Source organism: Terrapene carolina, unplaced genomic scaffold, assembly GCF_002925995.2.
Source record: "Terrapene carolina triunguis isolate 2854851 unplaced genomic scaffold, T_m_triunguis-2.0 Scaffold192, whole genome shotgun sequence".
Classification (NCBI taxonomy): domain Eukaryota; kingdom Metazoa; phylum Chordata; order Testudines; family Emydidae; genus Terrapene; species Terrapene triunguis.
Genome location: NW_020664543.1, coordinates 23,002,261 through 23,029,317, shown reverse-complemented (window position 1 = coordinate 23,029,317; position 27,057 = coordinate 23,002,261). Strand labels below are relative to the sequence as shown.

The 27,057-nt window shown below is 50.9% G+C and overlaps 1 protein-coding gene across 2 annotated transcripts in view; it reads right to left on the bottom strand.

The window, feature by feature from the left end:
* The window catches only part of LOC115271252 (phosphoinositide 3-kinase regulatory subunit 6-like), a 42,750-nt gene that overhangs the window by 6,759 nt on the left and 8,934 nt on the right, over positions 1-27,057 (bottom strand). For both annotated transcript variants that reach the window (XM_029912215.1, XM_029912214.1), the window contains exons 2-3: positions 10,228-10,348; positions 2,864-2,947 (exon numbers count right to left, since the gene is read on the bottom strand). In XM_029912215.1, coding sequence (XP_029768075.1) covers positions 2,864-2,947; positions 10,228-10,240 — 97 coding nt within the window. In that variant the 5' untranslated portion in view covers positions 10,241-10,348. The remainder of the gene's footprint in view (positions 1-2,863; positions 2,948-10,227; positions 10,349-27,057) is intronic.

The following is a 27,057-nucleotide window of genomic DNA, read 5'->3' as shown; positions in this document are numbered from 1 at the left end:
ACAGTGGGGTTCCATTTCCACCCTTTTCTCTGCCACGGTAATGGCTGGAAGCTGGCTTTTTTAAAACAATTGTAGCAGAGAGTCTCATGGCCATTTCCTGATCCCAGGAGCTGGGGCTCTAAGGAAAATGACAGATATTGTGAGACTTGAAGCAGAATCATGGGAGTTGGCAACACTTTAGAGTGTAAGCGCCTGGGGCAGGGACGGTCATTTTTACTTCCCCTGGTTTGTGCAGCACCTAGCATAATGGGGTCCTGGGCCATGACTGGGGCTCATAGGTGCTACAGATACACAAAACAACAACAACAACACTGCAGTGATGAAGAAATGACTATGCACTAACACTTCGCCTTGCTTACAGCTGGTCTGCTCTTGGTTTTTAAATGAAGGCTGAGGCGCCCCAGTCAGAGAAACCAAGAAACAGCAGGCTCCAGGCATTAATTCCAATCTCCGAGTGACTGGGCCCAAGGCACAAAGTGGGGGGGGGGGGGGGGAGGCGAGTCCTCATCTCACCACTATCCCTCTGGAGCTATGTGTGCCTTGCTTTGTACAAATTGTAATTAAATCCCTGACACGGGATTGGATAAATCCATGAATATAAGAATGGCCACACTGGGTCAGACCAAAGGTCTATCTAGCCCAGTATCCTGTCTTTCGACAGTGGCCAATGCCAGGTGCCCCTGAGGGAATGAACAGAACAGGTAATCATCGAGTGATCCATCCTGTCACCCATTCCCAGCTTCTGGCCAACAGAGGCTAGGGACACCATCCCTGCCCATCCTGACTAATAGCCATTGATGGACCTATCCTCCATGAATTTATCTACAAGGGTGCTGGAACAATTTGCATAGTGGGGGTGCTGAGAGCCATTGAACCAAACTGTAAACCCTGGAGATAATGGAAACCACTTCAAGCCAGGGGGTGCGGCAGCACCCCCCACACCCTTAGCTCCAGCACCTATGTTTATCTAGTTCTTTTTTGAACCCTGTTATAGTCTTGGCCTTCATCAAACATGCTCCATGGGGCTGGCCAAACAAAACTGCTTCCTCACGGCTTCAAGGCAGAAGCCACTGCATAGCAAAGATGTGGCTTTGGTCAGCAACAATGGGATGGCTCAACAGCAGCCTGCCCGCCAGGCTCTCCCCATGATGTTACAGAACACGGCACCCCCGGTCTGTAACTGGCAGCAGCATCCAAGAAGACAAAAGATCACAGCACATGAGGGCTCCGTCTTGATCCCAGCAGAATGCCACCTGGACCCAGCTGCGACACTGCATGCTGGGACCTGCGGTCTCCATTATAGAGATGAGGGCAATGGGAATGTGCAGTGGGAATGTGTAAGAAAATGAGGCTGCTGGAATATTATCAATAAGGCATCGGACAGGGCAGTGATTGGGCCCCCACTGGCTCAGACTGCCGGCTTGAGATGTGACGGCATCTTTTGTGCACCTTCCCAAGCAGCAGCTGGGAATGTCTGCCCCATGCATCATCTAGCGGCAGAATTTCACGTACCCGTTTTGATTGATAAACACTAACAGACAGACTCCTGGGGTCACACTGTGAAAGCTGCACGCGGAGATTGTAATGGTCTTCATTTTCCAAGCAGCTGGCAACAATTAGTCATGGAGCCAGATTCTACTCTCAGTCATGTAAGCACCAATCTGGAGTAACTGTGCTGACTTCTGTTACTGACAGAGTAACAGATTAGACTTTGGCCCATGGCCTAGTGGTTACAGCAGTGCACTGAGAATCAGGACTCCTGGGTTCTATACTTGATTCTGTCTCTTACAGCAAACAAGGTGCTCTGGCTCTAAGCTTCATTTTACCCTGGTATAAAACAGAGATGACAATGCAGGCCCGCGTCCCAGAGGAGATGGGGTGTGTAATGATTTCATGGTAAAAAGCCCTTTGACATCTTTGGAAGGAAGGGGTTACAGAAGGGCAGAGGAGGAGTATTATTATTATCATCATCATCACATCTCTATACAGATTCATTGTCTATCGAGCAGTCGTGTACCGTGGTTGCCGTCACACAGACTTTGAAATGCTAGCTGCTGATAACGTACAATAGCAACAAGGATAAAATCCACATATTTCAGTTTTGCAGAGATTGAGGATTAATTTAGGATAAGATCTAATTTTAATTAATGGTAACATTGTGCATCCCCAGCAAGATCTATTTTAATTTTAATTCAGGCTGCCAAGGCTCTGGAACCCAGTTGTTTGACTGACAGCGTAGGGTTTCAGCTCTCCATAACTGGGGCACATAAATAGCCCCATTCAGCTGAGGAGCCCAAAGCATTTTACAAAAAAGGGTTTTGTTCCCATGTTACAAACGGGGAAACTGAGGCACAGAGAAGTTCCGCGAGTTGCCCAAAGCCATGCAGTGACTCAGCGACGTAGCTGGGAATGAAACCCATGATCTCTGTCTCTCAGTGTCCTGGTCTAATCATCCAGCCCTGCACATTAATGAAGGTTATTGGAGACCTTGTGCTGAAGGAGAATGGAGGAGGTTGGCTAGAGCTGCTTTGGAAGCATCATACAGAGTAGCTATAGTGAAGGCATAAGGAGATTTCACAGTAGGAGAAATGGGTGCCCAGAACCAAAAGTTGGTTGAAAATTTTAGTCCCTCTGGGACCAGCGTTGCAAGCCAAGTGCACACAAGGAGATGAGAACGATGTAGAGCATCTGCCAGTGATTCAGTCTGAGTGCGGTGGGAGAATACTCGGCCACCAATGTTCTGGGGCCTCTGATCCCAACAAAATCAGAACAAACAGCCAGGGCAATCTCTGACACTGACCTTGTCTGAGGCACAGAGAACAGGAGAGAGACTGCCAGGAAGCTGAGAGAGGGCCTGTCTTACCTCGCTCACCCTGGAAGGCATGATGGTGTCCATCGAGTTCTCGAAGGAGGGCACGCACGCTGCGCAGAATGTCCGACTCCACCTCTAGTGCAAAGGGAGGGAAAGGATATGAGCAACCAGCACAGCTCTGCTATACTTGGGTAAATACTGGTCCGTGGAACAGACCAGCTCGCTGCATAGGCATAAGGCGCTTACTTTGTATCACCTTCGTTTAGGGTAGGTAGAAAGTGCCACAATTTTACAAAGGTTACGGAACTGGGGAACCCCAGAGATGGTCTCAATAGACTAAGGCCAAAATGTTCAGACATGGTTACTATAGCTAAACTGCTAAATCCACACTGTGAATTCCCTGAGCCATACCGCAGTATAAGAAGCAAAGGGTCTATACAGAGTTTTTGCAACAGAAATTCTTCACAGAATTGTTGAGAGTCCGCAGGAAAAAAATGATTTGGCCACAGACCATCTGTAAACGAAGAACGGAAGCTCCTTCACATTCTGGTATAGCAGTAGCTTCTACGGAGCAATGCCGTTTGGCACCAGCTGAGGAGCCGGCCAGCAATAGGAAGTATGGTCACCATGATAACTGCTCAGAATTTGGGGGTGGGCTGGAACAAGCAAAAAAAATGTTGTTCAGACAGAGTTCAGGTTGTAATACATTGTAGGGAACCTTGTCAGAACGGTGTCGTTAACACATTTGATATTTGAAAGTCAGGAAATGTAGAGTTAAGGTTCTTTTGGAAATCTTAACTCTGTTCTCCTCACCCTACCCTTATGCCTATGTCCTTCAGGCACTGTGTAGCCACTACACTTCTGATAAAAGACATACACTCCTCACTTAGATTGGACACTTTCTGTGGGAAGGACTATCTTTCTCTTCTGTGTTTGCACAGCCCCTAAAACAACAGGGCTCTGCTCCATGACGGGCTGGCACTGCTAGGCAATAATACAAATAATAATAACCACTGTACTGCCCCACTCTACTGAGTGAAGTACAAACTCTCTCGCCCACCATATAGGAGCCAGTGACATTCAGCATATTGCCTGTTTCCTTCCATTTATGAGCCAACCCGCAGACCCACCTTCCGACTGAGGTCAAGAAACCTGTCACATATTACCCTCTATGTACAAATAACTCCCTCCCACACTCACAATTCCACGAAGCCTGTCCGAGCTGTTCAGTCACCATTCCATATAAACCACAAACTGCCTTCCACTCTAAAAACGAGAAACATCACCCTCACCATCTTAGTTGCCTTCCTGACACGTTTCTGAGACCGCAACACTCACAGACAGCTATATGTTGTGCTCAGCCTGGCACCATCCACCCTGCACATACTGGTCTCAAACCTTCAGAGTGCCCCATTTTCCTAGGCAGGTTATAAACACAGAGGAACCATAGAGAAGCAATGAATTCCCCTTGGACATCTCTCTGACACATACAGAACTAAGGGCCATGATAGAGGGGGCTCTGTAGGGAGCAACCCACAAAACAGCTAAGTACTGGAGAAGGACTAGGCAGGAAATCTAGTAATCAAGTTAATAATCAAGGAACTTCCAGGAGGATAGTAAGTTTGGACCAGCTGTTCTGTGTAAGTGTGTAAAAGTAATAGGGTGGACCAGGTGTCTGATTCAAAGACCATTGGAGTTAACATGGAAAGATTCCCATTGATTTCAATGGGCTTTGAATCAGGCCCTACAGCAGCAAAAATTCAATCAAAACCCAAGCTCTCTGTGTTCTAAAATCAGTATGTCAGTCTGACAACTGCAGACCGGCTTCCAGGGACTTAGTGAGTGTCATTAATATCTAGATCCAATTTGCTGAGAGCTGGGAGAAGGCAGGCATGGAGAAAGAAGAGAAATAGTCTTCAGATGAAACAATTAAAGCTGATTTATTCCATAGCTGTAAAAATCCTGCTCCAGGACCCCAGAGGCATCTTGCCTTTCTCTTCATTACAATAATCCATTAATTAATTAAAAAGAGATAATACATTAAGATAATGAAAGATAATTCAGATTTGCATTGTTTAATTCTTTGCAAAGGGCCTTTGTACTTTCTCTCTCTACAGGAAGATGCAGGAGGGAGTTTGCAAAACATTCCTTGACTCGGAATACAACAGTTTCATTCTCTTAACCTGGACCATAACATGCGCATCCAGTTCCACTGATATAGACTGAACTGCAGCCTGTGATGACCCTGGAGGTCTATATTTTACATTATGGGACTGAAAGCAAGTAGCATTCCCACCTTCTTCCTAACAGAAATATACACACAACCTGGCCAAAATTGACTATCCTCTTGGGATTTCCTGTATTATTAACTTAATTACCAAATTTCCTGCCAAATGTGCAGAGTGGATTTTGGCAGGCTGAGCACAGTGTGCAGGTGTAGGTGTCATGGTCTCAGAACCATGTCAGGAAGGCCACTAAGATGACAGTGACAGTGGTGTTTCTAATTTTTAGAGCAGAAGGCGCTTTGTGGTTTATGTGGAATGAATGGTGACGGAGTGTCTGGGACAGGCTTTGTGAAAGAAGAGTCGGCATGGTGGAATTGTGAATGGGGAGGGAACTATTTGTAGTTTGTACGTGCATGAAAATGCTATGGTTTCCCGACCTCAGTTGGAAGGTGTGATGGCTCGTAAATGGAAGGAATGAGGCAAAATGCTAAATGTAGCTGGCTCCAATGTGGTGGGGAAGAGAGTTTGTACTTCATTCAGCAGAGTGTGGTGCTGTACATTGAGGACTTCATCATAGGCCTTGTCTGCGCACAAACTGTCATCAGTTTAAGATATGTTTACACTACTGCACTGCAGCTATGCCGCTGTATGCTGTAGGGTAGACACTTGCTACAGTGATAGAAAGGGTTTTTCCATTGATGTAGTAAATCCACCTCCTTGAGAGGTGGTAGCTAGGTCAAAGAAAAAAATCTTCTGTTGACCTAGTGGTGTCTGCACCAGGGCGTAGGTCGGCTTAACTACATCTCTCAAGGGGGAGAATTTTTCACCCTCCTGAGTGGCATAACTAGGTTAACTAAAATTTAGGTTTCAGAGCGGTAGCCGTGTTAGTCTGTATCAGCAAAAAGAACGAGGAGTACTTGTGGCACCCTAGAGACTAACAAATGTATTTGGGCATAAGCTTTCATGGGCTAAAACCCACTTCATCAGAGGCATGCAGAGGAAAATACAGTAGGAATATATATATATACACACAGAGAGAACATGAAAAAATGGGGTTGCCATACCAACTCTAACAAGACTAATCAATTAAGGTGGACTATTATCAGCAGGAGAAAAAAAACTTTTGTAGCGATAATCAGGATGGCCCATTTCAAACAGTTGACAAGAAGGTGTGAGTAACAGTAGGGGGAAAATTGGCATGGGGAAATAGTTTTTAGTTTGTGTAATGACTCATCCACTCCCAGTCTTTATTCAAGCCTAATTTAATGGAGAGTCAGATCCCTGGACATTTCAGGCTGAGTTTTTCGAAAGCTCTCTAATGGGATCTGGGTGCCCGATTCCCATTGAAAATAAAATGTCTGGGAATCGGGTGTCCCAGTCCCACATTGGCAGCTGGCAAACATTCCCATTCTCCTTTCCCCATCCATTTACCCCAGAGTGGCTACAGGGCACCTCGGTTAAGGATGCTTCTGTGAATTAAGGCCTCTTGAATTAAGGACTTTGTTGATAAAGCCACTTGAGCTAAGAGAGAGAAGGCGGGTGAGGTAGTATCTGTTATTGGACCAACAAGACCAAAGCTTGTCTCTTTCACTAACAGAAGTTCGCTCATTAAACATGTGATGTTATATGATTAAAATATGACCATGTAGATCATTGTTGCTACCACTGTTATATAATTGCAACAAATCTTGTACAAAGTATGTCATGTAAGGTGTCAATGAAAAGGTTATTGTTTGCTGAATATGATTATCCTATTTGTGTGCATGCATAATTTTTATATCTAAAGTTAAGAATATTGCCTATATATCTGTATTTCAAATGTGTTCACTTCTGTGGTCACACCCACAAGGCAGCTTACTTCTAGTCTGGCCAGCACACTGTGAAGGGACTATTCAAGTTGAATGGCCCATCAAAGAGCACTTAACTCACAATGGACCATAGAAGAGGTTTATCCCTACCTGATGGACCTTCCTGTGGATGTTCTAGCTAGAATATGGGTAACAGTGAAGCATGCAAGGAGATGTGACTAGATCATGTGACATTAAATTCCATCTTGTTACCTGTATTTTTCCACAAACTGTGCTGAGGGCTTTGTTTGGGACAGTGAAGTTCCCTCCACATGGCAGAAGCTATAAAAGGACCTGGAAACATCTCCATTTTGCCTCTTTCCTGCGCTGAGCTCTGGGCTATGGACTTATACTAATGGGAGCATTCTAACCAAGGGCCTGAGGACCTTCCAAATCATTTGGAAGCAACCAGAGACTTAACAAATCAGTAGTTTATTCCATCACTGCTCCAAGCCTGATCCAAGAACTTTGCAATTATTGTTCGTATTTGATTCCTTTAACCAATTTTAACTCTCACCTCTTTCTTTCTTTTTATAAATAAACCTTTAGATATTAGATACTAAAGGATTGGCTGTAAGCATGTATTTGGGTAAGATTTGAAATATTCATTAACGTGCTTGGTAATGTGTCCGATCCTTTGGGATTGGTAGAACTTTTTATATGATGAACAAAATTTTTGGTAATCCCCATCACATATGACTTGGCTGTCTGGGAGGAAGCCCAAGGCTGGGTTGCTTTAAGGCAGGGGTGGGGTGGGTCTGATTTGGCCCCCTGCTTTATTTCATCAGGCCCATGGCAAGTCTCCCCCTTGATCCGGAAGCCCTGAGCCTGGGTGCCCCCTCCCCCCGTGGGGCTGGAGCTGCGAGCGCCGGCTTGCCCCGCTGTGGGGGGAAGCTAGGGTCCCAGGTCGGTTGGTCGGCTGTCCCTGCGGCCCTGCCTAGGTGTAGGGGTGATTAGGGAAGCTCTGAGTACACATGCGCCTACCCCCGCCCGCAGACATTGCCCCCGCAGCTCCCATCGGCTGGGAACTGCGGCCAATGGGAGCTGCGTGGGCGGCGCCTGCCGGCACGCCTCTGGCTGGCAGTGCACACTGCGCAAAGTCGCCTGGCCACATCGTGGCCACTTCCGGGAGCGGTGCGGTGCCAGGACAGGGTGGGAGCCTGCCTTAGCCCTGCTGGGCCGCCAACCAGGAGCTGCCTGAGGTAAGCAGCGCCCAGCCGGAGCCCAGACCCCTCACCCCCTCCTCTACCCCAACCCACTCCCAGAGACCACACACCCACCCCGAGCCCCATACCCAAGATTGGAACCCCCTCTCGCACCCCAATCCCTACCCTGAGCCCGCACCCCAACCCCATGTCCCAGCCCTGAGCCTGCTCCCACATTCCAAACCCCTCAGCCCCAGCCTGGAGCCCCCTCCCGCACTCTGAACCCCTCATTTCTGGCCCCACCCTGGAGCCTAGGGAAAGCCCCGAGCCTCCGTCCCCCCACTCCCCACAGGGCTGTGTGTGGCCTGCAACTGATTTTTTCTGTGGGTCAGTGGCCCCCGATAGAAAAAAGGTTCCCCACCCCTGCTTTAAGGGAACTGTGTTTTGGCTTCTGTGTAGCCAATAAGGTATTGTAGAAGCTGTTTTGTTGCTGGCTTGGTGAATCTAAGTATTGAAATATCCACCAGTTTGGGGAATTGTCTGTCCCATTCTTTGCAGTTTGCCCTATTTGAGCAACCTCAGCATGCCCCCCCGCCCCCAGACCCCGAACGATTTTACCTCTCTCTCATATCCTGGGACCAACAGGGCTACAACAACACTGCAACCAACTTTAGCTAAGGATGTCTTTGCTAAGGAGTTCTGCATTAAGGACACCTCGATTAAGGAGGATGAGTAAGGTTGCTACACCTCCTAGGATGATGTGGGGTGCACTCCTTGCTTTCTGGTTAATCATAAGGATATGCCAATAATTAACTAGCTGGCTCTATGCAGTATTTTCTATCCCTGTTTTCCTTGTCCTAGCTACAGCACTGACCGATAGCTAAACGCTAACTGCACCGTACCACGTTACCGTAACTGAATTACAGGTGTTGTGTGGAGCGACGCCTATCCTGGCATTAAAGCTGCATTTTCCATTCTAAAGGGCCTTTCCCAGATGCTTATAACTTTGTCAAACATTTACCTCTCAGGCTGAAATTTTCCATGTTTGGTCTTGGGCCCAAAGCAAATTTTCTTAGGAAGCCTGAGCAAAAATGGTTGAGCCATTTCTGAATGCCCAGAGATTTTTGTCATTATAAACAAATATCCATGTTTGCAATCTTTGTGTGATCAGCTCTAGCACTGGGCGAACCAGCATCATAAAATCTGAATGGCGAATCTAAGCTGGAGGCTCAAACAGCCCTGTGCAGAGAGCCAGCAAAAGGCCCTTGAATTACTTAAGTCCCATTTACATCCTCAAAAAAGCATCTAAGGGTACGTCTACACTTACCGGAGGGTCCGATGGCAGGCAATCGATGTTCTGGGATCGATCCCGGAAGTGCTCGCCGTCGACGCCGGTACTCCAGCTCGGCGAGAGGAGTACGCGGCATCGACGGGGGAGCCTTCCTGCCGCGTCTGGACCCGCGGTAAGTTCGGACTAAGGTACTTCGAATTCAGCTACGTTATTAACATAACTGAATTTGCGTACCTTAGTCCGAAGTGGGGGGTAGTGTGGACCAGGCCTAAGTGGGACTTGTAAAGACACTGAGCTGGCCTCAGGAGACCTGCGTTCAATCCCTTGCTCTGCCACAGGCTTCCTGCATGACCTTGGGCAAGTCACTTAGTCTCTCTGGGCCTCAGTTCCCCCATCTGTACAATGGGGACAATAATCTTTCCTTTGTCTGTCTTGTCTATTTCACTGTGAGCTCTCAGGGCAGAGGCTCCTTCTCACTGTGTGTTTGTGTGGTGCCTAGCACAATGGGGTCCTGATCTCGACTGGGGCCGCTAGGTGCTACGGCCACACAGATAGTAACAGCTTACACAGTGTATTAATATCTGTGAGGTAGGTAGGTAAATGTAATCTCTACTTTACACAGGGGAAAACCGAGGTACAATGAAAGGAAAGGAAATGGAACTAGAACCCTGTCCTACAAGCGGCCTTTCTCCTAGACTGCCAACCCTGCACCTTAGTCATACCACCATCTTTCCTCCCTGGGCCCACAGCACTACCAGCCCAGGAGGGCAACCTCCCTAGTCATTAGATGGACTTATTTCTCACCCAGCCTCTCGCTCTGCTGAAGTGCATAGGGCTGCCTTGGCCAGCTTGCCTTTCCCTGCTGCCTCAGCCCACCCGCTCAGGGAAATTGCTGGTGATCACAGACCTGTGTTCTCCATGAATGGGCAGGGAGCAGATGTGTCTGTTTCAGCACTTCTTGAACAGTAGGGCGAGCAGGTGGCAGCTTCTCACTCAGCACTTGCATGGCCTTGCGTCCTGTGTCTCGCCTGCAAAACAAGAGAGACGCTGGTGAAATCTCAAGAGGAAGGTGGGATCAGACCGGCCCAGGTGTTAACATGAGAGAGGGAGGGGGCACAAATAGGGAGATGCCACTGAAATGGGCAGCCACAATGGGCACCGAGGGCCAGGTTCCCAGGAGAGCTCAGCATCCACCAGGGAGCCCACGGACCCTAATCGCCCTCTTGTTCCAGCCTCAGCAGGGGCCAAGGATTGAGTGAGCCACGGAGGAGTCTTGCTGCCCATGCTGCCCCTGTTCTCAGGACAGAGGGAGGCCTTTAGTCTCAGGGGCATTCAATCTGCACTGCTCACCATGAGAGGTCTCATCTAGGCCCCTCTGAGCTGCTGGTCTCTTACTAGAATCTCATCAGGACCTGCAAGCTTATCTCCATGACCAGGCCTGTGGCAGCCTCCCAGAGGGGGGCAGAAGACCTGCTGACGCTCCTGCTGCACAATCCCCAGCTCCCTGTGCAGGCACACCAGAGATTGGCCCTGGCTGGTGTCACCAGGACCAGAGACCTCCTGGGCTCCGTCTGGAAGGACTGGCTGAACCCTGGGTGTTTGCCCTGCACGTGGGGCTACTCACACCATCTGCTCCATGAGGTGAGGGCTGCCTGCCCCTGCCTCTCTTACTTATCTCGAGCAGGCCCTGCAAGAGGATGCACCCAATCTGCCCCTATCCCCTCACCCTCCAGAGCTCACCATTGGGCCCCTGCTCCGCGAGCCCCAGCAGCCATGCTCAGTGCGCTACCTGAGCATGCCGAATGATATCGAGTCAGTCCGTCTCTGAACCATGCCTAGGGGGCATCTCCATGCTCTCATGCCCCATACCATGCATTTCCTCACCCTCACGTCCCACCCCGACCCAACTGCAGGATGTTCGACCATGGGCCAGTCTTTATTCCACCCTGGTACCTCGGCCCACTGGGGATATTAGTTGGTAGCTCCTGCATGGAGCTGTGAGCATGGGCGTGGTTCACAGGTGCCCAACACCTGTCGCTTCTGCAGCGAGAGGGAGACCCTGGCAAATGCCTGCCACCAGTGCATCAGGGTGCAACCCCTTTTTTGGCTCCTCCAGAACCTCCTGCTGAGGCGCTGTCTGCACTTCTCCTCACATCTACTTCCGTGCACGTAGCTCTCCCTCTGTGGTCCCACAAAGGCATGAGAGCTTCTCGTCAGCCTCCTCCTGGCACTGCCCTTACTGGCCACCCACCAGCCCAGGACTAGGCAGTTCAACAGGAGGAGGGGGCTGCTCTGCGACCGCAGGGCCTTTTCTCATTTCCTGGTCGTATCACACACACAGACAGTGTAATCCTCTGGACAACGTCCACTAACTCCCTGGACTCTTTCACCAAGCAGCGGGCGCTGCCTAGGGCTCTCTGCTGGGTCCCCCTCTGCTATCCTGGTTTTTCACCTTTCATCTGCACTCCCCTTCCCATGTTTTCAATTTTTGTTCCAAGCAATCAGTTGGCTCCTGGGTCCTGTGGCCCCTCCCCCACCTGGTGGGTGGGCTTTTTATCTTACCCCTCCCCCAGAATTCAGATAGGCTGCACTGCCCCCAACAGGGCATTCACTGGGAACAAGCCAGGGGAACTGCCAGGAGGGTTGGAAAAGGAGAATGGGGACTCCCCAATAAAAGTGGGTAGGGATTTAACTCAGGCAAGCTGGCATCTGTCAGGGAAGTAGGTCTGATGGAACAGAAAGTGCCAGGAAGACGACAAAGGGGAAGGCCTCTTGGGCTTTCCCTGGGCACGGCAGGGGGATTTGCTAAGGCAGCGGTGTAACTGCTGCAGCAGAAGCAGTCTCGACTAGCGGGAAAGCACATGCCTAGCTTGGACTCCCTGCTGCCAGAGTACAGCGAATGGAAGCATAAAAAGTACACGCAGTCTCCCGCACCCTCTTGCATCCAGGCACGGCACTACAGGGAGACCCTGCCCTAATTTCCCTGATGCGGCCATCTGTAAGGTCAGCAAGGTTGATACGTATTGAACTGTGCCCCCCTTCTGAGGGTCTTGGTCATTAGCAGAAAATTCAGCAGCACCACAAGAAAGCCCCTCACCCAGGCTTCTTAGCAGGGAGGCAGACTCCAGCTGAACTTGTCAATCCCATGTTTACAAGGCCCTCCCAACCTGGATTCCCTCCTGGAGCCAGGGCCTTCCTGTCCCTTCCTCGCAGGCTGGGCCTCCTGCAGCTCTCTGGGAGCTCCTTCCCCAGGGAGCACTGCTCCTGGGCAGCTCCCTCTCCCTACCAGCAACCCTGCCCCAGCTGAGCTCTGGCAGCCTTGCATCAGGCCCAGGTGCTCTTCAGCTAATTAGCTGCCAAGCAGCCACCTAGGCAGCTGCTCACAGGTGGGCTGAGATGGGCTCGTTCGCCACAATGAAACCCATCACCCTGACTCTCCTCACAGGGGCCAACCAGCCACCCCGTGGCAGGCCAACAAAGCAGAGACTGCTACCTAGTGCTTGTCACGTCTAAAGCAGCTTCACAGAGATGCTAATGGAAGAGCTCGCTCAGTGTGTCACTGACGTGCTGATGCTGGGCTGTCCTATGTTCTCCAGCCAAACTGAAGGGAAGGTTGGGAGAGGGGTTCCCCTGCCTAGGATGGCATGACAGCTGCCATTGCAGCCCTTTGGAGAGACCTTCTTGTAGAAACACACTGCAGAGCAGATCTGGGCCTTCAGAAGGGGCCTGGTGGCACCAAGGGTCAGGGATTCTCCAAAAATAGCCCAATCCCCCCACAGGGTCTTTAACCCCCCTCCATAACACACACACACTCTGAATGGCACAAGCTGAGCTGTACATGGTCGTCCAGATCTCAGCAATTATCCTGGTGTCAATTGGGCATCATGCCAATGAAGTCCATGGGGCTGACTCTCTTTCAGCCAGCACCTTGCCAAGTGAGATGTTACCGCCCTGCTCTTTTAGGGCTTTCCAACCAGTTTGCACTGGTGCAAATGATGGTCATTGGCAATGGTGAGTGGGGCCCGGTGGGGCTATCCTGGGGCACAAGCTTGTCTGGGTTAGAGGAGAACCTGTTTCATGCACATCTCAGAGGTACAGTACAGTATAAACACTTCCAGCCGTTCCACTCACTTCAAGTCTGTTTGCCAGAGGACTCTGCTCCTTGACTGAGGGAGAAAAAATGGACAGATCCCCACTGGACACTAGACTTCCCTCAGGGGAAGTGGGGGTGGGGTATTTCTGTGAGAACCCCATGTTAAAATATTAGCAGCCCATCCCTGAGGTGAATATCGTTATTTCTGCTTTATACGTGGGGAAAAAGAAAAACAAAGAGATTAACTGTTCTCTTCAGGGCTGCCCAGGAAGTAAGTGCTAGAGCCAGGCATTGAACCCAGGCGTCCAGTCACCCAGAGTCTGTTCTTCAGCTGACTTTGAAAAGTAGAGTAGCTTTAAGCTTCAGCTCCTCCTAGTGCTTCTCTCCCCCTGGATTTGGGCTCCTGCCGGATGCCCCTTCAGGGATGTAAATGACTTGATTTGAGGGATGAAACCCCCCCTGCTCCCACCCTGCTGCCTACGCTTCCTTTTCATCAAGACACGCTGACCTGCAGCCAGCCACGTGCGCAATGTATAAATCAAGTACATGACTGTCACAGCACAGCAGTGGGCAGCCTCGCCTATACAGGCCTCTGCCAGGGCAGGCTTAACTCACTGGCTGTCCCGTTACCTAGGGAGAAGCAACACCACAGCCATCCCCACATCAAACCCCTCCTAATCACAGTCCAAGTGGCTCAGAGAATCAGAGGCCACAAGGCCATCTCCCACACAGCTCTGTCAGGGTCTTTGCAGGGCACCAAGAGAGGAGCCAGCCAGGAACCTGATGGCTTCCCCTGGCGCTGAGGCCTCATTGTTCTCTTCAGAGACAGGGGAAAAAAACAAGAAGTGGAATAGGAAGGAAGGGAGATTTGTCTGCGTCACGCCACCATGCTCACTCTGGCATGGCTGGGACCTGGCCATCACTGCTCAGGAAGGCCGAGGACTGGGTTAGCGGTTCATGCTGCAGAGCATGGAGTACAGGCAGAGCTGTGTGCAGGAACAGGACTGGAGTAGCAGGGAGGCTGTGGGTTGGGACTGAGGGGCATCAAGAGAGCTGGGTGTGGGGAGCCCAAGACTGGTATGGTGGGGGGTTCTGTGGGTCGAGATTGAGGAGCATTGGCAGAGCTATGTGCACGAGGAAGGTGAGCCCAGGAATGGATAGCAGGGGAGACTTGGGTCAGGATTGAGGGACATCAGTAGAGCTGTATGGGGCCAGATCACGGTACGCTCAGCTTTAGCGAGTGCTGTCAGCTACTCACTTACAAGTGGACGTGCTCAGGTTGGCGGCAGGGAATGGGAGAAAAGAAGGACTTCATCTGGCAGCTTATCCACCAGCCAGCCAGCCTGTCACAGAACAGCGAGTGACAGGGAGTGCCAAGAGAGAAGGAAGCAGGGCCGCCCAGAGGATTGAGGGGGCCTGGGGCAAAGCGTGGGAGCTGCGGCGCTTGTACTCACCCGGTGGCGGTCCGGGTCTTCGGCGGCATTTCGGCAGCGGCGGGGCCTTCAGTCGCTCCGCGTCTTCGGTAGCACTGAAGGGCCCCCCACCGCCAAAATGCCGCCGAAGACCCGGACCGCCACTGGGCCAGGGCTCGCGGGGCCCCTGTGGGGACCGGGGCAAATTGCCCCACTTGCCCCCCCTCTCCCTCCCCCCCGGGCAGCCCTGAGAGGAAGAGAGGTGGGGACTGAGGAAGGAGGGATAGCTCAGTGGTTTGAGCGTTGGCCTGCTAAACCCAGGGTTGTGAGTTCAATCCTTGAGGGGGCCATTTGGGGATTTAGTTGGGGATTGATCCTGCTCAGAGCAGGGGGTTGGACTAGATGATCTCCTGAGGTCCCTTCCAACCCTAATGATCTATGATTCTATGATCGGGAGGATTCTTTGTGCAGACACAAGCTCCAGGAACTTCCAAACTCTTCAGCAGCAATGCCAGGCAGCATGGACAGTTACTGGGTGGGCTCTGTCTGTGTCTGAGGAGGAAGGTTGTCTTGCTATACGCGTGGAGCCTGCACACACTCAAAGACAGCCTGTTGTTCTGCCCTCCAGACAGCTGCCCTGCCCAGGAAAGGTCTGACATACCTCACTGAAGGACTAAGAGCCATCCAGACCACAGCCTCGGGCCAACCACTTCGATTGTCTCTCAACTACTGGCCCATGCTCATGGAACAATGGGTTTCTCCACAGGGACCCGTGGGGGGAAGAAGCAAGTGTGACTGGTGGGTCTGTAGCTTCTTAGTCATGGCTCAGAGATGGGATCCTGGTCTGTGCTGGGGGCCAGCCATCGCCACGGGGTCAGAGCAGGAGCGAGAGGGCAGGAGGAACTGGCCAGCCTGGAATGCTGGTGAACTACAGACTCCCAGATGGAGTGAGATCAACCAGAGAATGGGGCATCTGAGGACTTTTGTTGTTTCCAAAGACCTGTAACTCTCAAGTACTTCAAGAGTCAAGTTTCCGTGGTTAGGAATCCCATTGCTAGGCCTGTGTCCCATGTTTTTCAGCCTTGCTGTCCCTAAAGGGGATAGTTAACAAGAAGGCCAGAGTGCCCACAGCCCTGGTGGAGCTCTGGGGTGCAGGTGTCACTTACTGGGGGGCTCGGGAGGCCTGAGCCACTGGTTTCAGGGTCTAAGGTGGCAGGGTGGCAGTGCCCCTGGACAAGTGTCAGACAAGAGTGTGCCCTACAGATCCTAGACTCTGCCCAAACCCAGTTGACTTGGAAGCATATGGGACCCAGTGTTTGGGTGGACTCACAACAGACTGGTGACAGCACAGAGGGGGACTGTGCCAGGCTATAATGCCAATAACTAGAACTGGTTAGGAACTTGCTGGTGAAACAATTTTTTGACAAAAAGTGCAGTTTCTGAAAAAATCAAATTTTTCCTGGGAAAATTTCAAATTTGTAATATGTATTCAAAACAAAATATTTCATCTTGGGTTGGTCCGACATTGAACTATATCTGCCTTGGGTGCTGCAATGCCTCGTGGGAGCTGTATTCAAGGTGCATCATACTTCCATTTTCCCATGGGCTCTTGGTCCAGACTACATCTCCCATAATGCAATGCAGTCACCCCTCTGCCTGAGCCATGTGCTGCATTATGGGAGTCACATGACTGTGGGGAGAGATGATTGGTTCCTGCTGAGAATGGAGGGAGCACAATTTAAAGCTTTGCCCCCTCCATCAGCTTGAGTTACTCCGCCCCCCCCCGCCATGTCTCCCCCCTCTCACCCTTAATGGCCCCTCCCTACAGCTCCCAGCTGTTTGCTGCTGCCTCTCCCCAGGACCGCAGCTTGCAGCTCACCGGCTCCAGGAGTTGCCGCACATGGAGGGGGCCCGGTCGGCAAACCGTGGCAGAAATCTGGGGGGGTACGTGACCCCACATGCCTCCCATGTGTCGCCTCTGACTGCGAGTGCATGTGATTTAACATCAAATAGACCTGACCCAAAATGTTTCAATATTTCCAAATCTAAATTTTTCACTCTGCCAAAAATGTGGACTTTTTGTCCTGCTTCAGGATGAAAACAAATGTCGAAATGTCAGATTTTTCCACAGGATGGAAACTGATTTTCGGTTAACTCAACTGATGACACTTTAAGTGGCACAATAACCAGGTGGCAGGCGGGCCCTGCGGATTGTGCCTTCTAGTGCCGAATGGTACAGCAGAGTGTGGAGAAAGAACGTGTGTCTCACGTCAGTGGTTCCCAGCTTGTTCCATACTGGGACCCTGCGCCCTCCTAGCAATATAAGAAAGGCAGCATGCTTGCAGCTCCCTGACACCTGTCTGCGACCCCCAGGCTGAGAACCTCTGTTCTACAGCCTTGCACATTCATCTACAGTGCACATGAAATATAACAGGCCAAGCAGTGTCAGAATCAGGGAAATAACAGCAGGCAGCTACCCAGCTGTAACACTTGGGCTAAGGAGAGAGAGCCTTAGCGGCTGGTCATTGAAATACGGTGGTTTAAGAGCCCACTGTCCAAGGGCAGAAAGAGAGAAACAGCCATAGTATCCTGGAGGCAGTGGTGTATATCACCCAGGGGGTTACAGCTGTCATTAGAGCAGGAGGAGGGTGACTTGAACCTGATCTCAGGTTGATAACCTTGGGGGAATAAATAGAGCCCTGCAAATCTGCGGAGCTCTGCTTCATATCCGCGGACCATTTCTGCAGCTGGTGGATTGGACGCAGATAGAACCGTGCAGGGCTCTACTCACTGGCGGGGTCTGACCTGCCGCGTCCGGTTCAGGCAGCCCAGTGGGTGCAGCGCGCTCAGGGCTGGCGGCCAGCAGCCAGTGGCTGGGGCTGGGCGGCAGGTCGGAATCAGAGGCTGCCCAGCAGCTCAGGCCCCTCCGGCAGCTCCAGTGTCCCCACCATGGCCTGGCCAGGTAGCACTGGCCATGCTCCCAGTCCCGGGCCCAGCCCACTGGCTCCTGGGCAGCAGGGCCTGCCCCCGGCCACAGGGATTGGAACAGGAAGGGCCCCGGCGCCCCACCCCTCTGCCCCATTGTGATGCAACAGGCACTGCTGCTGAAGACCTCAGGAGCAGCACGCAAGGCAACGTCCTTTCCCCCTAGCCCCCCCCCCCACACCGCCCCTTCTCCTTGAGACCCCACCTCCGCGCTGCCCCTTACCCAGTCCCCACCCTCGCGCTGCTTCTTCCCTGCAAAACCCCGTACCCCCACTCGCCCCCCCTCTCCCCCAGGTCGCTAGTCCTTGTGAGACAGCTTGCTGGGGCCAGTGCAGATGCCGATACAGGTAAAAGACGGCTAGCAGATCGCGGATTGATCCTGGGAGATGCAGATCCACATTTTTGTATCCGCGCAGGGCTCAATAAATTCACAGCATTTTTTCTCTGGAGACTGTGATAACTGCTCAGTTCTCAATGCAGTCTCACCCCTGGACTGGGGAGGGGGACCAAGGGGAAAGACAGACAGACAGACTGACATCACCAAGAGTTTGAACTTGGAGAGATCCAGCCAGCCAAGGGAATTGGAGAGGGGGAGAATTATAGCATAGCGCCCGATCCTGTGAACAATTCCTACCAAGCCAAGTGCCTATTGCCATTGTGGGATTGCCCATGTAGTGAGCCCCATGCAGGACAGATCAACGTGCATGACTCAGTGAGAGTGTGCTGCTGTTCAATTCATAAAATGTTTCCTGCAAAATCTGCAGGTTGCAAAATCTACTCCTCCCCCTCTAGTCTTTATTTCTGGCTCCAGGCACTGGGAACCAGACCTGGCTCTCTGCCATTCGTGCTGACTTCCACTACTCTCTGGGCAGCAGCCTGCCCCCAGTTAGCATAGCTTTGGAAGCACACTGCATTGGGGTGGGGGAGCTTCCAATCCTGAGGGCAGCATGCACTGTTCCAGCAGCAGATGGAAGAGCAGAGGCAAGAGCCAGAGAGAATGAGAGGCAAAAGCTCCACACAACCTTCCTGGGATCAGTTTCTAAGAAGCCCCATCCCTCTCTCCATGCAGCCTGGGTGGTAGCTCGATCTAGGAACTACAGCCAGGAATGGATTCTGTCCCTGACTTGGCATTGACACAGTGTCGCTTTGAGGGAGTCACTTTGCTTTTATGTGCCTCAGTTTCCCAATCAACAAAGTGGGGAACAACACTATTCCCCCACCATATGGGGAGTTGCTTGGCTTAATTAATTCATGTCTGGAAAGTGCTTTCAGAACCTCAGAGGGAAGGCAAATGGCTAAGTGTTATTACTAAGTGAGTCAAATCCTCACCTCTCCTGAGCGCTGAGTGAGAGGAGGGCTCCAACTACAGCAGCACTTCCTGAGAGCGCACAGTGCTGCTCTGTTCAGATTTCTCGAGAGCATTGCGACACGCCCACCCAGCCTCCTTATCTCGCTCAGGCTAGCGTTCACCTTGACAGCAGCACAGCACACTTCACTTTTTCTACTTCTCTCTTTCCTTCTTTGGACAGTGTGATCAGGCGACTTGACAGCCTTGCAAGCGGCGTTACTGAAGACATTTGGTAATAAGTAACTCAACAATTGGAGACACCACCTACAAGCAACACACACAGGAGTCCTGCAATCCGGTCGTGAGCTCACCCCCTGGGTGTGTGCAGACCCCATGACATGGGTCAGGCTAATGGCCTGCACTTTAATCCTCAAAACAGGGGCAGAAACTCATGGGGGCATTTTCAGAGTCACCTCCCTGGCTATATCGGTGTCTCAGAGTTAAAAATAAATGGCCAATGAGTCAGTCATTAATCAGGAGACACGTGGGCTTACACCAATGACAAGTGCTCAGGGACTCTCGCTCTCTTGATGTTTTCCTCTGTTCTATTTTTAAGGTGTACATCAAGTACCTACAGTGAATACAGCCGTCTCCACTTCCTCTTCACTACCTCTTCTTTTGACCACGGAGGCAATAAATATCCCCAGCCTCCTGAGCTCATGCTGCTCAGCTCTGTCTAGAAAACTGCAGCTCACAGACTAAATAGCCACCGGCTTCACACTTCTCTCCCTCCCCCCAATACACATTAATACGGTACAGGAAAGCAGCAAACTTTCCTTGGGCCCATCCCATGGAAGCCATCTTGAGGCCTAAAACCATCCCTTCCTCTCCACTGCCTGGAACCAGTCAGAGGCCTCTTGGGGGAACCAGCTAGCTGTGAAAACTGTTCTACCCTGCCCTGGTCACACGAAGATCCGTCTTCTATAGCCTAGCTCCCACGTTTGTGGGGCTGCCCTGCAGGGGTAGACACCCCAACGCCAGGAGAGACTCACAAAGTCTGTCCAAAGAACAAGTTCCCATTTCTTATTAACTACATGGTTCTGCGTCTAGGCACATGGATGGGACCTGGCTCTAGAGGCCCTGGACTCTGGACAGTAGTGGAAGAATCTTATATAGTGCTTTCAATATCACCAAATCCGAGCCTTCCAAAATCACCTGGGTCACATTTTCAGGCTTTTCTGTGCAACCACGAGGGCTAGAAACTTACTCACTTTCTTTATTTTTAAGTGGAGATTCTCCCATAGTCACATGACTCCAGGAACTGGGGCTTCAGGAAAAACACCAGACATTGCAGGATTTGTGAGAAAATCCCCAGAGTTAGCAACACCACTCGTCCTGTCGATTTCTGTATGATTCTATTTTTAAAAAGTGAACTTACAGCTGGAAAAAGGTGCCAGCCCACCAGACCCGGAGACTGGAATGCTCTCGTTATCACCAGAACAGGTACAGAGTGGGGAAGCCTCCTTCAGATTGCTACAATGACGGACTGCACCACTGATCTCTACCTCCTCTAACCCCTGGAGGTTTTTCCAGGCCAGGGGATGCTCATGGACAGTGTCTCTTAAGAACGACAATTATTGTTAATGTTGCTGGTGGTTTTCCACATTCAAATCTCACTTCCAGAGGTTGGGTGGGTGAGCTTATTTGGCCAAATTTAGAACCCAATCACAAACCAAGAGCTCCGAAAAACGTTATAGATAGGAATTCCCCTTCGTTCTGAGCAAATGCACTAATTTAAAACTTTGAACTCTCCCGGCTGTTGTAGAAGCAAGAACAAGAATCCTTAGCCTTTGCACAGCAGAAGCTGAAATTTAGTTAGCAATCCCTGTTTCTTCTAAAGTAAAGCATTATTTTTTCCAAAGGAAATGTAACTTAAAGTGCAGCTCCACTCTGAAAGATACCCCCCCCCATGTATTTAGTTGTAGATTAATTTAGACAGATTAGAGACACAAGGTGAACCACTCTACCTTAAATGGTCTCTTACAATATGTGCTAACTACTTATGCTCAGCAATCTGTCCCACCTGGCATTTTGCTGTGACACTGAACTTTTCCCAGACCCGAATAAGAGCTTTGTGTGATTCAAAAGCTTGTGTCTCTCACCAACAGAAGTTGGTCTAGTAAAAGATATTACCTCACCCAACTTGTCTCTCTAATATCCTGGGACCGACAAGGCTACAACTACACTGCATACAACAGTTTAGACAGATGTTAGTCACATTGCATAATGCTCTATGGGGAGGTGCTCAGATAATACGGTGATGAGGGTGGCATAGGCGCCTATAAAGAACAGGACAGAATCTATGTAGAATAGGATAAGAGCCTATACAGAATAGGATTGACGTCAGTGAGTTAAATAAGTCTGTACTACTTTCTCCTTCTGTTAGCTCCACAGAACCAACCAAGATCTGGGAGAGTGAGATGGATTCTGTTCCTTCTTGTGCAGCATCAAGACTTGTTTAACTTCAGTAAGCACCAATCACTTACACTGGTGCAAACCCAAAGAGAGCAATGCATTTGCACCGCAGGTATCACTGAGGGCAGATTTCAAGACAATGGGGCTTAGGACCCAGTTTGGCCTGCAGAGTCGTTATTACAGCCCTGATGCATAAGAAAAGAGTCCAGCTTTGCTTTACTTCCAGGGCGGAGGCTGCGTTTGCAGGGCTTGCGATTAGCACAAAACTCTTCAGACACTGTAAACTGATCACACTTGATATGAACACACCCAGAGCCAGCAAACATGGAACTCTCCAATGCCCTTTGGACACCATCACTTTTTGGTGGACCCACTTTTAAAAGGGAAAGATTCTTTGGAAAAGCATCAAAATGTGTGTGGAACCCAAGCCAGCATCCAGCTTACCCGATCTTCGTTATTATAGATGTGGGGCCAGATCCTTAGCTGGGATGAGCCTCACTGACATCAATGAAGCTGCGCTGATTTACCCCAGCTCAGGATCTGGTGGCTAGCTGGTGAAACAGAACATTGCAGGAGGCAGAGAACCAACCCACAGGGTTGCTGTGCTTAGCCTTAGAAAGCAAACACCAGCATACGGCCCCGATCCTGCAGACTCAGGTACATGCTCCACTTTCTGCCCTGTAAGGGAATCCCAGTGAAGCAAATGGGACTGCTCAGCTGCATAAAATCATAAAGGTTTGTAGCATGGGAGCCTAGGGCCTGGTCCACACTAAGGGCTTCTGTTGGCACAGCTCGGTTGGCAGGGGTGTGAGGAAGTGTGATCCTTGCCTGATACAGCTGTGTCGCCAAAAGCCCCTAGTGTAAAGGCAGCTATTCTGGTAAAACTGTGGTTTCACTGGTGCCGCTTATTTTGCATGTGGAATAAGCAGGTGGAATAAGCTATACCAGCAAAATCGCAGTTTTGCCAGTAAAAAGAACAGGAGTACTTGTGGCACCTTAGAGACTAACAAATTTATTAGAGCATAAGCTTTCGTGGGCTACAACCCACTTCTTCGGATGCACAGTTTTGCCAGTATCAGCCAAGTCCACACTAGGAGCACTTTGTTGCTACAGCAGATGTAGCCTCAGAATGTTGTTCCCTCGGGCAGCCACTGGGTAGCAGCCCCAATGGGAAAGCAAGTCACTGCAGGAATACAACAGTCATCTACAACTTGCTATCATCTCCCATAACAATCCAATGAAAGCTACCGACGTGCGCCACATCTACACTAGGAGCACTTTGTGGGTATAAGAATGGTGGTACACACTATAGCAGCAAAGGTCTCCTAGAGCAGCTGCCCTGTGTACCTGTATAATAAAATCATCTCCACAAGCAAAACAAACTATGCCGGTCAAAGCTCAGCTTTGCTGGGTATAACTGCATCTACATTAGGGGCTCTGATGGCACGGCTCTGTTGGTCAGGGATCACATCTCATCACAACTCCTGACCAACAGAGCTCTGGTGGCAAAAGTCTGTAGTGTAGACGTGGCCTTGGTATAGACAGTTTAAAAACAAATGGAGCTAGACCACAGCATGAAACAAAGAGATATGCCAGCAGCAGCACCTGACGGCTAAGGATTCAGGCTCTGTTCAGTTTTTTCATGACAAATGCCTATTTTGGAAGGGTTGGTAACTCATGCAGGACTGGAACCAGGCACGTTATGGGCAGGGTTTTCACAGGCTGGACTATTACTAATAAAAATAAATTCTACAGGAAAAATGGCTCAGGAGGGGGGGAAAAAGGAATTATTTCCAAAAAGAGACAAGTCTGAGGAATAATTCCTAAAAGCACCATCTCAAATGAACTCAGTCTCCAGGGCAATAAATAACATCAGAGTCCAAAAGGATGGAGACTCAGACATGCCACATGCGCTGTCTGAATATTGCAGAACCAACAGAGTGATGGATAGAGAGGTGGAAACGGTCAACCGCAGAAATAGAGAACTCTGGAGACTAATGGGATCCAAAGAGTGAATGACAGCAGCTATGTATAATGCTAATTTCCAGAAGCGGAATGGGGTGTGCTACTTGGAATTAATAGCTTTGAGTATTCCAGTATCTTTCTCACCAATGCCGTACACAGAGGTAAAATCATCATCGCCCTCCTCCTATACCCCAGCATCGCACTGGGTGCTCAGGTTGAGTTGTTTGTCCATTATGACCCTTAGATCCTTTTTCATAGTCACTGTTGTCCAGGATACAGTCCTCCATTCTGTGGCTATGGCCTGCATTCCTTGTTTCTAGAGGAACTATCTCTGCATTTGGCTATTCAAAAAGGCAGTTGATTTCAAAGGGCCCAGCTTCCTAAGAGATCCAGATTGCTCTGGGTGACTGCCCTGTCCTCATCATTATTTCCTGCTCTGCCAATCTTTGTTTCCATTTGCTGCTGCTTAGCAGACAATTCATGGCTTGGTGTCATGTGGTATTTCCATTTCCACCACAATGCCCACGTGCATTGTCCACTTTGCTGGGGGCACAGTTCTCGTCATAGGGATATCTGAGAGTGAAGCCGGAGGGTGGGCTCAGAATGGGCACAATGAATCCAAACCAGGCATTACATTCTCTGACTGGTGTATGAGACATCTGCCTCATCCCTTGCCTAGTCCTGCCTAGGGTCTGAGGGGGACTACCCTGACTCCAAATCACTGGGTCAGGACCCTACATAATGCTGCACCCACACCGCTGGGTGGGTCAATAGCAGCAGGAATGGAATCTGGGACCTCTGGATCTGAAACCAGGAGCGTCTGCAGCGTGAGCTAAATGACGCAGCTCAAGATGTGGCACAGTCACCACTAGAGGGGGACAGCGTGCCATACGGTGTGGGGTGACACATACAGGTGCCCAAACTTACCACCCCATCACTGCTGTCTGGCAGCTTGAGGTCCCCTCCAATAGGGGCCAAAGCAAACGTCTTTCTCTCTTGGGCTGATCTGATCTGATCGACGGGCTCCTCATCCTATCAGGAAGCAGCCACTCTGCCCCACCCTAGGGAGGTCAGGTGCAGCACACGGGGACAGAGGGAAGTTGGGCTTTTCTCCCCAAACCAACTGCAGTAGGGAGGCCATCACTGAGTGCTGCTGAAATCAGAGGGTGAGCCAGCGCCCTCCCGAGAGAGGATGGAGGCAGAGATGCTCTCCCAGCAGAAGAATAAGGGAGGCAGCAGCAGGGCAGGGTCCACCCCCACCTGACTCCTCCTGTCCCCACCCCGATCCCGTCTGTCCCTGGCTAGGTGTGATGGTTTATTTTCAGTTAGAGGCTGGTACCCAAGCAACTGCCAGGACAAGGGCTACAGCTGATGGGACATTTCTCATCCAAACAGTTTTCTGCCAGAAAATGCCATTTTGACCTTAGTCAAATTTTCAAGAAATCACGTTGGTTTGGATGAAATGTCAAACAAAAAGATGTCGTTTTTGAAACAAAGATTTCAGAATTTCCATTTCATGGGAAATTTTGCCAATATTTGGTTTTGTTCCGATTTGGAATGAAAACAATTTTTGAAATGTTGAAACAGAAATTCTGCATTTCAACCAGCTCTTCCAAGGACGCTAGTTCCAGCAGCATCTCAACTCCCTCTGTAGAGGACCTGCCCCAGCCCGTCCATTCATCACATGCACCCAGGTAGAGCCCTGCGCGGGACTGTATTTTTAATCCCGCTCCCATCCCGGCCCACAATACTCACTCCCAGTCCCACCCACTCCCGCATTGTTTCTTCAATTTTTAATCTTGCTCCCACCTGCAAAAATCTTAGATCCTGCAAATCCCGCAAGAGGGACAGATTCCCTCATGCTACTAAAAAAAAAATAATAATAATAACAAAAATGGTTGGTTAATATATTGTATACATATGGGAAAGAGAAGCTCAAATAAAATAATTTCTTGAATAGGCTACTTTGGGTAAACTGACGAGAGATTTAGTGTTTTCCCGCAAATTACCGCAGTCTGGTTTTTTTTGCCCACCTAATCCCGCCCGCAACAAAGTACATTTTACCCGCTCCCGCTATTATGTCAGTGGGTCCTGCGGGATCCGCGGGACCCCAGTCCCACTGCAGGGCTCTGACCCTGGGTGCTGTTTGCTAGGAGTGACTCTTCTCTTTGAGCTGGAGGAAGATGCCTTCCCCTTCCGCTGGATTGGGACTACAGGGCTGCTCTCGGGGTGGGAGGGATAACTCAGTGGTTTGAGCATTGGCCTGCTAAACCCAGGGTTGTGAGTTCAATCCTTGAGGGGGCCATGTAGGGATCTGGGGCAAAAATCTGTCTGGGAATTGGTCCCCCTTTGAGCAGGGGGTTGGACTAGATGACCTCCTGAGGTCCCTTCCAACCCTGATATTCTATGATAGTTACTCATTCATTAACTCATAGGTTGCTTTAGTGCAGTGGTTTTAAAACTGCGGGTTGCGACCCAGTACTGGGTCTCAGAATGTAAGGCACTGGGTCATGGTGGCTCTGGTCAGCACCGCCGACCGGGCTGTTAAAAGTCCTGTTGGCGGTGCTGCCTGGCTAAGGCAGGCTAGTCCCTACCTGTTCTGAGACCGCGCTGTGCCCCAGCAGCAGATCCGGCTCCTAGGTGGACGGGCCGCCCCCGCCCTGAACATCGGCTCCGCACTCCCATTGGCCGGGAACCAGCCAGTGGGAACTGAAGGGGCAGTGCCTGCAGGTGAGAGCCGTGTGGATCTGCTTGCGTGCCTCGGCCTAGGAGTTGGACCTGTTGCTGGCCGCTTCCGGGGCACAGCGCAGTCTGCGGTGGCAGGACAGGCAGGAAGCCTGCCTTAAAACCACCACTGACCGGGAGCTGCCCGTGGTAAGCCCGCACCCCAATCCTCTGCCCCAGCCCTGAGTCTCCTCCCACACCCTGAACCTCTCATTCCCAGCCCTACCCTACAGCTCTCACCCCCCAGCTCCTCTGGGTCATGGGCAACAACAATTTTCTTAAACTGGGTCGCCAGAAAAAAAGTTTGAAAAACACTGCATTCAGGCACGTCTTCACTGGCAACGTTAAAGCCACATTAAAACTTTTTTAAAACCACCTCCACGAGGGGAATAGCTACCAGCGCTGGTGCACTGTCTACACTGGCACTTTACAGCGTTGAAACTTGCAGCGCTCAGGGGTGTGTTTTTTCACACCCCTGAGCGAGAAAGTTGCAGCGTTGTAAAGTGCCAGTGTAGACAAGCCCTTAGTCAGGGACGGCTCTGGCTTTTTTGCCGACCCAGGCAAAAAAGCCTCCCACCGCCCCCAGCCCCCCGGCGGGGAGCGTGGCATGGGAGGGCGCCGAGCCCGGCCGCGGCCCCGCTCTCCCCGACCGGCCGGAGCGCCGGGAGGAGAGCAGCGAGCCCGGCCGCGGGCCCGCTCTCCCCGGCCGCGGCTCCGCTCTCCCCGGCCGGCCGGAGCGCCGGGGGGGAGGGCGGCAAGCCCGGCCGCGGCCCCACTCTCCCCGACCGGCCGGAG